Genomic DNA, 11,687 nt, shown 5'->3' on the forward strand with positions numbered 1-11,687 from the left:
CGGTGGGAGGAGGAAAAGAAAATCGGGAGTGAAGTTGAGCCTGGGAAGAAGGAAGGGGTGGGGGGAAGGTGTTTTTAGGATTTGGTTGTATTTCTCATTACCCTACTCTGATTTGATTGGCAATAGATTAAATTAATTTTCCCAAGCTGAGTCTGTTTTATCTGTGATGGCAATTGCTGAGTGATCTCTCCCTGTCCTTATCTCAACCCATGAGCCCTTAGTTATATTTTCTCTCCCCTGCCCAGCTGAGGAGGGGAGTGACAGAGCAGCTTTGGGGGACACCCGGCATCCTGCCAGGGTCAACCCACCACAGGCGCCTCTGCCCCAGCAGGGAGAGCTGCTCCCACACCTACTGGGGAAACTGAAACATGTGAATGTTTCATTTAACTTGGATTATGTACCTGACCACTGCAAAGCAGAGCAGATTTCAAGGGGAGACAATAAAACTGCACTCTAATCTCCCGAGCTTTATACCATAATGCTGACAAGGGCATCATTCCTTTCAGGATGAAATGTTCTACCCAACACTGTCACGGGATAGCAAGGCTAAAAGGAAGGAAAACACGGCCACTCAGAATGAAGAGAGATGCAGAAAATGATCAGGTGGAAGGCTTTGAGAAAGCTGTTTGTATTTGAAAATTTCAGAATCAGGTAATTTCTAAAAATATTTAAATAAAGTCATTCATTTATGCAAATGTATTAACCCAGGAAGAGCCAAAACAAAAAACCAAACATCCAGTAAGAAGATTTTCTTTACAGTAAAAACTCTTCTAGGAAGTATATTAAATACAACAGGGGAAAAAAGCATCTCACAATTTATATTCAAGGGCATCACATTTTAGAACAATGTCTTCGCCATTAATCGTTTATAAATGATTCACAAAGAAATTAAATATGCTATTCCATAAAAGAATAATCTAATTTACAGTTTAGATGTAAGGCTTCACCATAACATCTCACACCCTTCACTTGGCCCTTTGCCTACCCAAGCTGAGCAATCTGTACTTCCTCTCCTACCAGCGTAACACAGGATGGTGGTCCTCAAAAACACAGGTAGTGTTCAGGTTTGCTATTCAAGGTTCAACAAGACAGTATTACTAGAAAGTGTCCTATATTTGTCACAATACCAGCAAATAGATAAGTTATATTTGCTGGTCTAATATTGAGGGAATGGATTAAATTACACCTTGGGGAAAAAGAAGTACCTAGCTGCTAGTCATGCCATCGTATTATTAGTCATTGTGCACAACTGGGGCGCCGCAACTCCAAATCACAGAGTAGAAACACAGTGCTTCCTTTAAACAAAGTACATAACTTCTGTGGTAAAAAAAGTTGGGGAAAAGAAATGAGAGCTTTCCATCTCCGCAGCTATCATATGCATAAGAACTATTTGCTTTACAGAGCTCCAGTTTATTCAAAATACTGAATATAATACTGATGTCAACAATATCCTTTAAGTCTCCTTACGCATCAAGTACAAAGAAGAACTGTGCCCCGAAACACTCGTTTTCAACCACAAAACATTGCCAGAAATCTTGTATTGCAACACAGTTGCCTGGTGTTGCAGTTAACATATTAATTCTGCCAACAACAGTCACAAGTACTTACTAAAAATACAGATATGTTTCCTAAAAGTAAAGTGAAGCTTTAGTTAAGATGACAAAGCTTTTGTTACAGTGCAGGGTGCAAATTTTCGGTATGAAGACGTTCAGAAGATTTGCTGCTCAAAGAGGATCTTTTCAAACCCTGGTGGAGGTGTATGATAAAATTCACTGAACTGACAATCCAGAATGGCACTGTCATCAACTGCAGAAGAGAACAAAACAGAAGGGATTACAGAAGGAACGCTTACAGTTCAATCCTCTATTACGCCGTCTTACTAGATGACATACTATGCTGAAACCACAAAGAATATTCTCCAATACATCCACCACATATATGCAATACAGTTAAAAGAGATGTCTTCAATGAATTTGCTAAAGTCCTACACACACTCCCAAGGAAAGCAAATCATCTCTTTCTGCTGCTGTTTACTTTAGTCGATAATGGTCCTTGGGGAAGCCGATGAGAATGTTACCTCTGATTTCACTGGGAGCGTTAACTGGGCTTCAGCCAATTCCCTCCAAATTTTCTATTCTATTTCTCTGGAAATCTATACATTAAGCACACTACCAGATGCATATTGCAGGGCTGTCACCTCCTCAGCTGCGTGTTTTCCTGTCCACTTCCTAATTCTGCTGGAGCATCAGCAGTCCGCAATGATTTTTCTGGAGGTTTACAAGGTTTCAGATGTCTGCAGTGGTTGGTGTCAGACCATCTGTTTTAGCATGTGATCCGAAGACAGCTTCTTTGACTGCTTCTTTAAGTTGGAAGTTAATGGTTTTTTACAATGCCTCTCCCAGTTTTGGACCCCCTGCATAATCTGCAACACAAGTGTTACTATCTTCACTGTAGAATATAAGAAAGAAACTGCTGAGTATTTTCAGAGCAAAGCTTTCACGTATCACATTAGCAAACTGAAATACCCATCCAGTCAGAAAAGCAACATCTCTTCCAAAGACAACTTCTCCCAAGATGAACCTGGTACACTAGCAACATTAGATCAAAACAGAAAAGCTTCATCTCTATACTTTGGTTTGGAATTTAGGTATCTCAGAGCCAAGGTAAGAATTTTTCCCTCCTAGGCTCAGTTAAAACTCCCATTAGTATATTTGTACAGTTCCGTAGTAGTTATGCCGTGTTCGCATCTCATTTCTGCAAAAGTGCTTGAGGTACAGCTGTTGTAGGGAACAACCTTTAAGTCCATTTTTCTGTTTTACATTCTCAAGCTTGATATTATGTTTGCCTGCCCTATCGTGTTTCTTTTAAAGAGGTATCTATAGTGCTAGTCTGAAAAACAGATGGGGTAAATGCTTAAGAAACCCTCTTTTCTACGGTCAAATCCTTTCACATAAGTAGAAAAAGATCACGTTAAATTAAGGACATTCATAGTTAAAGTTTATACCAAGTAAGTACCATGCAAAAGCAATTTGCAGGCTTCAACTGTTATAGCTGTATGTAGGAGACATGATAATTGTGATGAAATTATGCCCACTTGTGGAAGATGATAATAAGAGCCTGGCAATAGGAGGTCACTGCCTTCCCCAGGCATGGAACTTCTTTAGTCAGAGAAAAGGATATTTACAGTAGGCTAACATGCCGCCAAATGTTTTCTGAAAGCAACCTGCATTCTTCATGCTATGTAACACCATTTCCGAAATATAGGGGAGACGCAACAATCGATTATCACGCAGCAACTCTTTTCCGGCTGCTCACGAAGCTGTTTGCACAAGGAGATCCCGCAGTGCTGCAGGGCAGCCACTGTCTGCCACAGCATTTTAGCAGCGCCATCATGTGGCTTAAGAACACATCACAACGTGACCATATAAAACAATTTCCACTCTAATAGCTTGGAAAGATATAATTTGTCAGCTACGTTTATAGACTTCAGAGGCTCTACAACACATCTAGAGTATTTTCTTCCTGTTCATAAAACTCAGTATTACAAGTGTATGAAGATAAAAATGGGAACAGGCCAACAATTCATTGGGAACCAACCGTGAAATGAAAAAATTATCCACATCACATAGCTAATGGTATCTCAAGAGCAAAATTATTTTGGAAGAGGCTACTACTTAGCTGAAGCTCACACAGGAATAAAGACAAACTGGAGGTGCCTGTAGGTTTAACAGAGGGAATGCAATGAGCAGTTTTCATTTGCTGTAAGTCGCAAGCCAACCCAGAGCGTGGCGCTGATTTCGCACTGAGCTAGGGGAAGTGGTGCCTTTCAGCTGAGATGTTAGACAGAATTCTGACTACTTGAGAACTACAAAACCACCGCCAAGTTCTGAAAGAGTAAATTGTTAACACATGTCTTGGCCAAATTCCAGCTTCAATAATTCAGAAATTCTTTCTTAAACTGCCTATGCAGGGATTAATTGGATATGGTATTTGTTTCTTGTTCAAAACTGCTGTGTTGTATTGATGGTTGCTGGCAAAACGGCTACCACAATTCGCTCGCCAATTGTTCGATTTCAAAACTGGGGATCAATTCAGTACAGCAGCAAAGAGCTGTACCATGATACAGCAAGCCGCTGCACTAGTACTACAGTAAAGTTATTAATTCCATAAGAAAATACAAACAGCAATTCAGTATCTGTTTGTATTCAACACTGAATGCATTTATGAAGTATGTGAAATCAATAGGCATAAATACCAAGCTTCAGAGATAAATCAGATTAGCCCACAAGTCTACATTAGTTCGAATTTGTTGCTTTTCTTTTTTTCATCCACTTCACAACTTTTTTTACCTGGCAATTTCTAGACTGAGTGCAGTAACTCCCCAGCTTGTTGGATATGGACACTGTACGTAGTCAGGAAGCAGTGCTTTTTTTCCTAGCTATTAAGCAGCATTAAAAATTAGGTGAAAATACATTTTTGCATTTTCCTATGTTTGTATTTCATGCAATTTATTGTTGTAGCTGCAAAAAATAGATGATTGATGTGTGTTCCCTTGAAGTGAGAAGATGATGACATAGCTCCCAAGACAGGGTTGGTACAAAAATACTGTCCATACTGTGGAATGGTTTGAAAATCTCTGGCTTACCATAGACCACTGGATAGACAGTCCCTCGGATTCCTGAAGCTGGACAGTGCATGTTCTTCCCATTTAAATATACATTTAATTCTACATGGTCATACGTAATGCCCTGCAAAGCACAGAAAATTAACAAAAAAGCATTAACAAATTTACACACGTAAGATTGCTACTTAATTTAGCTTTCTTAGCCATGGGCAAATTTTAACACCATAATGCGAACCACAGCATCCTAGAAAACCTTGACATATTCCTGCAAAAGACTAGAAGTTAATAAATGACGAGTTACATTTGTATTTTCAAATACTCAGGATTCCTTAATGCTCATTCCATTTGGATGCAGCACAGTACTGCACACCATGCCTTACTAAGTTTACAAAACAAATTTCCAAACTATTCTTCACCATGTTAACGAAACACAAAATTTTCAATGATTTTGAATATTAAGCAGTTTTCAGTCTTCTTGTTTATATCTCCTCACAGAAATAACTTTAATAAATAGTGCTATGAATATGCTATGAAAGAAGTTTATCTGTCCATACTTCCATATGGAAACCTCTCCGCTCATTTACCGTGCCAGCAGCAACAGACCACGGTTTCATACACGATGCTATAAATATGCTGACTACAGAGCAGAAAGCAAACACAAACAAGGCAATAAATTACTTGTTAGCTAAATGATTTTCCTCACTGTTCTTATAAGGCTGTGACAATTTGTGTTGTCATTCAGTACTTTAGAAATCTATTTTTGTGACACAACAAAATAAACTGAAATTTGTGAAAAGCGGGGAGTTAGCAGCAAGACTTTAGCTACTTCTTTGTGATTAGTTGAAGCTCTTCAGGCTACATATGTTGACCAAACCCTGAAACAGTCTGCAATCCTCCAAAAATAAAAAATCAGTTTCAGAAAAGGATTAAAAGACTAATATAATATCTGAGGGTGAAGGATGGAGGTGTCAACCTTAGCTGTTTTGGACTTCTAAAGATTAAATTTCTAACCATTGCTATAGAGAGGCAAGAAAATGTAGCGGTGATAAATGGTCTAAATTTCATTGCATGGCTCCTGTGCATTTTTGAAAATGAATCTCTAACAGGACAGTTGAGAAAATGACAGCAATAAAACACCATCCTTTGAACAAAATCACTTGAAGATGTTTTGAGAAACCTGGAATAGTAAGGCATGAAAAGGCTGAAGATTCTCTATTTGCTCCCATTCTTAATCATTTTGCCAGTGAGCACTACCCTCTCCCAGCTTAATATCTCTCTACAAATACAACTCATTTATCACCCAGGATCTATCTCTGCTTGGCTCTGTCCTTCTAATCATTAACCAGTTAGCTACAGGATCTTGGGTTCAGCTGGGCACGGTGCATAGCTATGTGATGCATTCCAGCACATTATTTGTTCAGGAAGGTCCCATCTCAAACAATGCAGGATCCTTGTGATGGGAGTTATCTGTTAGGTAGATACTGCAACCAGACTGCAACACAGCTTTAGAGGCTATTTTTCAAATGCTGGTAAAGTCTGTCCCTCATTCAGAAACATATCAATGCTGAGAACGAGGTCCACTGATATCCAGGCTGCTGATCCATTCAAACACAAGAGTGGTTTGTATCAGCACTTTCCAAACCAGGAGATACAAGCTCAACAATTTGAATTAAATGGGCAGGCTGACCACAGAGCTGCAAACAAGAGGAATCTGGGAACATCTGGGGAAGTAAAGAAGCCTTAAGAAACTCACCACCACATCACCCTCCTGAGGCAAGTTGTTTGCTGGTAGTCTATTTTTCTCCTCATTGTTATAGTAGAGAGCTCCATCATTTCTCATCACCAGGCTATGGACATCTCGACCAAGTGGAATTTGATTCAAGTTTGCTTTCTGGGTTGCAACTCCAATACCCCAAATCCCTAAAATGTGACATTCACATGGTAAGAAAAAAAGCATTATTTTGAACACTATCTGACTGAAGCAGGAAAGCATAAAAATGCGTTTTTAACTAGTGCCATGGGGGTACTACCAGTACGTATCTCTTGGCAATACCAGGACTATTGTGGGTTAGCTCTGGTAGGCAGCTAAGCTCCACCCAGCCACTCACTTCCCCCCACAGGCACCAGTGGGATGGAGGAAGAGGAAAGGAAGAGTAAAACCAAGAAAACTTGTGGTTAAAGGTAAAAGTCTATTAATAAGCAAAGAAGAAGTGGAAGAAAGAAAGAAAACAGAACAAAGTGATGCAATGGCACTCACTCACCACCTCCCACAGGTAAACCGATGCGCAGCCAGTTCCCAAACAAAAGACAGCTAACCTCCTGTCGAGGTTCAGCCTCAGTGGGCAACTAAACACCACGCAGCCGCTCACTCACTCCCCGCCCACCCCTCTGGGATGGGGGAGAGAATCAGAAAAGCAAAAGCAAAAAAAAAAAGAAAACTTGTGGGTTGAGATAAGAACAGATTAATAATTACAATAAAATAATAATTATCATAATTATTATGATAATAATAATAATGATAATATAATTAAAAGGAAAAGGGAAAAAAGGAAAAAACCAGAAACACAAACGATACAACTTCTCACCACCCGCCAACCGATGCTGCCTGTCCCCGAGCTGCGATTGCTGCCTCCCTCCCCCAGCCTGCTCCTCCCAGGTAACACACTGGGCATGACGTTACCTGATGTGGAATATCCCTTTGGCCAGTTTGAATCCGCTCTCTTAGCTGTGCCCCCTCCCCTCCTGGCTTCTTGTGCACCCGGCAGAGCATGGGAAGCTGGAAATGTCCTTGACTAGTACAAGCGCTACCCAGCAACAACTAAAACATCGGTGTGTTATCAACATTGTTTTCATACTAAGTCCAAAGCACAGCACTAGGCCAGCTGCAGTGAAGAAAACTAACTCTATCCCAGCTAAAACCATGACACCTCCTTAAATCCCCTCCTCTCCCTTTTGTTGCTGAGCATGACATTATGTGGCAAGGAATACCTATAATATATGGTTTGTTCGGGTCATCCACCTGGTTGTGTCCCCTTCCAACCTCTTGCGCACCCCTAATCTTATTCACGGGAGGCAGAGTGAGAGACAGAGAAGGCCTTGAGGCTGTGCAAACACTGCTCAGCAACAGCTAAAACATGAGTGTGTTATCAGCATTGTTTTGGTCACGAATCTGTAACACAGCACCACAGGAGCTGCTATGAATAAAATGAACTCCATCTTGGCCAGACCCAGTAGAAGCAGTCATAAGAGACTGAAGATAAACAGCATCCTGAAGAAGAAGGATTCAGAGAATTGTAACCACTTAGCTTAACTTTTATTCCTAGAAAAAAATACTGAAAACAAACTCTGAGACTGTAGGAGGATGTAAAAAATAAATCCAACTAGCGTGGTTTTGTGAACAACACAATTTCCTTTTTCAGCTGGTTAGACTAGTCTTAGGGAAAAAGAAGAAACTGTGAATATGATAGACCTTGATTTGGTAATGCTTTTGAAATACATACAACGTTGAAATAGTCAAGTTACAAAAAACATGGTCTAGTTACAGCAATACAAATGCACAACTGGTTAGAAAACTGTATTCCAGAATTACTCATCAGTAAGACCCTAGCAAATCAAAAGAGATGACTCAAGTGGGGTTTGAGGTTTTGCATTGAACACACAAGGTCAGATACTGTTCCGTATTCACATCAGTGACTTGGATAACATGACGACGTGCTTATTAAATGTGCTGCCAATGCCAGTCCGACAGGACTGCAAGTTCTTCAGAGGCCCCTCAAGTTTTAAATGATCCTGACAGATTGATTAAGAGGTCTGAAATAAGGAAAATTCATTTGTTTTTTCTGAATTACAAAGAACAGTTAAGTAGGAATAATAAGTGGCACAAATACAATAGTGGCTTGGCGACCAGTTCATAGAATATAATTTTGGGGTTATCACACACCACACACTGAGCGTTGAGTCTGTGCCCTACTGTTGTGAAAACCTTCTAAATGTATGGCACTAATAAAGCAGATATATTGCAAGTGCAGCAGATGAAGGATGTCTACTGCTGCTGCAGCTGGAGCACAGCATCCATTTTAAGCATCATACCTCAAGATAAATTGGGTCAATTAGAGATATTCTAGAAGAAATGACAAAAACCCATTAAAGTGTGACAACATTATCTATAAAGAGACAATGGGGAAAAAACCTGCGACTGTTTAATTTACAGAAGACTAAAATGAGGCAAAAATATATGAAAATTAATTCCAAAAGACGAAGTTGGAGAACAATTTATTCCAACACTTGCATGCCCAGAATGAAAAGGACAGGAGTGCGAACAAAACTCAGATCAGACTTTAGAAAACTTTCCAACATTCAGGGTGACCCCTCAGATAACCCCTAATAGATTGCACAGGGACACTTCTGGGAATCGAAGTTTTAACTTAAGTGATCTACAATTCTCTTGCCTTGGGGCACAGGAATAGACAAGACATGGCTCATAGGGATGAGGAGAATTTATTTCCTGTGTTTCTCAAGAATAAGAACATGGATACTGTATCTGTGTGAATACTGACCATATATTAACAACATCTGCAGCGGATTCTTCCCCCAACAGAAAGGATAGTAAAGTTGCCAACTTAAGACTGATCTACGGTTTACATGTAGTATAAACCCAAACAACTGGTTTGACTGTAAGGTGTTCTGGGCAGATTTGTGTTCACGCTACCTGCGCTCCAATCCAACTGAATGCAAACAACCCTTAACCAAAAAACGCCGGGTTCAAGCTCCAGCTGGTATCGTAAGGCCTGTCTCTGGACTAACACTTCCCTTCTTCTTCCCTCACCCTAAACACTCAGGGAAATAACAGCTTCATTTTCACAGTGTCTGTTGTTTTTAAAAATACAGACTCATTTTTAATGTTAGAATATGGGCAAGCCTGGAGTGTGCTCTGTACTAGTGAAGCTGACCATATTAGTAAAAGCATAATGCTTCCAAATTTCATTCACTTTCAGCTGCCTTGCATTAGAGCTGTGCAAAACAAAGAAGCAGGGTGCTGAAAGACTCCTCTTGGTAAGGCAGTGTCAGAATAAGTGCTGCACGTTTGATTTCAAGAGCAAAGTGTAGCACAAGGTGTGTTACCCTAGCCTGGGCAAACACAGTGCATGTTAAAAGCAAATAAAGGTAGACAAATAGCTACAAATATTGCTGAATTAACCGCACTAGTTAAAAAACATACTTCACAGCTACAGTGTTTTATGTGGTCATAATCATTCACCAAAAAACATTACTAAGATATGCTCACTTTAAAACCTGTGTACAACAGCAGACAAAACAATATGGTGTTTTAGTATTTGTATGCCTTTAGTAATATACTTACCATTCTTTTTAATATTTCAGAGACACAATAAAAAATAAATTCTTTTACACAATGACAACTTATAAAACTCTCCAATGTTCACAAGTTCAAGGATGCAAGGATGCAAGGATGCAAGTAAGATGCATGTGCTCAGTATTTGAGATACGACCATCAGCAGGCAATCTGACATACCTTCCAAGTTTAAAGTTGTACATTTTTGCTGACTAACCTGTGGACTGGATTTTAAACTCAAAATAGCTCTTGTTCTGATGCAAAGGTGCATTGGCTAAGCAGCCTCCCGTGCCACATATTCTTCTGCCATTTTTAACAATGACGACATCTGTTCCTGCAAGAAGGAAAAAACCCACAAAACTTCAAAACGTTTCAGGAAGTCTGGAAGCAGCCCTTAAAAGCCCTAAATACTGAGAACAGTTTTTGTTCTTTTCTGCCCCGAGTAACAGCTTCATTAGTCTGAGAATTATGATGATGGACCACGCTTTGAAGTAAGAAAAGGAAGGCTGTTTACAGGCTAGTTCATCTTTCAGCTGGGGTTTATTTATTTTAAATCCATACGCTGCTCTAATTTTGCCTCTTGGGTTTTACAGCACCATGCTGATTACACCCTTTGCTCAGCCACATCAGAAGCATAACTTACAATTTAGTCAGAAAGGATTCACTGTGAGACCAAAGCCCCATACCCTGTCTCTAGGCACTAGAGAAAAAGATGTGTCAAAGAGAAGGGAAGGCACATTGGGTGCAAATGCTTGATGGAATCGCAAGGTGTTGAATTACTCTCTGACAAAATCTTTCTATTATAAACATGCCTGTCGATACAGAAAGACAAAAATCCTCTGCTGTTTTCCTTCTCCAGGGGAACGTGCCATCTTCCAGTGTTCATCTCTCCACCTGCAGCTTCCTCACAAGGGGAGGACGAGGGGCAGGCGCTGATCTCTTCTCTCTGGTGACCAGTGACAGGACCCGAGGGAATGGCAGGGAGATGTGCCGGGAGGTTTAGGCTGGGTATTAGGAAAAGGTTCTTCACCCAGTGAGTGGTGAAGCACTGGAACCGGCTCCCCAGGGAGTCAGTCACGGCGCCAAGCCTGGCCATATTCAGGAAGCACTTGGACAACGCCCTCAGAGACATGGTGTGCATTTGGGGTTGTCCTGTGCAGGGGCAGGAGTTGCACTCGATGATCCTTGCGGGTCCCTTCCAACTCAGGGCATTCTGTGGTTCTATGATCTTTAGGCACTGTTGTCACGGTCAAGAACACGGGAGACAGTAAGTCTCCACTGATACAACTGAATAAAAACTGGTTAATGACGGTGCTCGAGCGCCGGACCCCGGGCAGGCCACGCCGCTTTCCTCCCCGGCTCTGCTCCAGCGACCCAGGTCGCGTCTCTCCTCAGCAAAGCCCGGACACGGCTGTGGGTGGTTTGTCCTGAGGAGCCTTCCCCGCGCTTACCGGGCCTGCGGCCTCCCCGCCCCTCCGCCTCAGCTTCCGCCCGCCCCCCGGCCCCGGCGGCTCGCCGCGGGAGGAGGGGAGACCCGGGCCCGCCCCCGCTTACCCATGCGCTGCGTATCGAGATGCACCGCCGGCATCTCCTTCAGCGGGATATGCCCGGCACCGCCATCCCTGCACCAGGAGAAGCAGCACAACACGGAGGCGGCCATCACTGGCCGCGCCGGGCCCCGCCGCGCCGCGCAGACGCAACGGGCGGCGCGGC

General features: G+C 41.7%; 1 protein-coding gene across 1 annotated transcript; it reads right to left on the bottom strand.

Annotated features, from left to right (window-relative positions):
• Positions 1-599: 599 nt before the first annotated feature.
• On the bottom strand, positions 600-11,687 carry SPRYD7 (SPRY domain containing 7). Its single transcript, XM_064440907.1, has 5 exons — positions 11,529-11,687; positions 10,192-10,308; positions 6,378-6,544; positions 4,646-4,748; positions 600-1,806 (listed from the first exon to the last, which is right to left on the bottom strand). Exons 1-5 carry the CDS (start codon positions 11,632-11,634, stop codon positions 1,709-1,711), a joined length of 591 nt encoding a protein of 196 aa, XP_064296977.1. The 5' UTR covers positions 11,635-11,687; the 3' UTR covers positions 600-1,708.

The sequence above is a fragment of the Phalacrocorax carbo genome, chromosome 1, assembly GCF_963921805.1.
Source record: "Phalacrocorax carbo chromosome 1, bPhaCar2.1, whole genome shotgun sequence".
Lineage (NCBI taxonomy): Eukaryota > Metazoa > Chordata > Aves > Suliformes > Phalacrocoracidae > Phalacrocorax > Phalacrocorax carbo.

Bases quoted from the DNA above. Each gene is read 5' to 3' on its own strand.
- SPRYD7 (XM_064440907.1), bottom strand. From the start codon at position 11,634: ATGGCCGCCTCCGTGTTGTGCTGCTTCTCCTGGTGCAGGGATGGCGGT. The intron at 6,545-10,191 runs GTTAGTCAGCAA...GTCACATTTTAG, and splicing joins GTTTAAAATCCAGTCCACAG to GGATTTGGGGTATTGGAGTT. The intron at 4,749-6,377 runs GTGAGTTTCTTA...TGTGCTTTGCAG, and splicing joins CTCAGGAGGGTGATGTGGTG to GGCATTACGTATGACCATGT.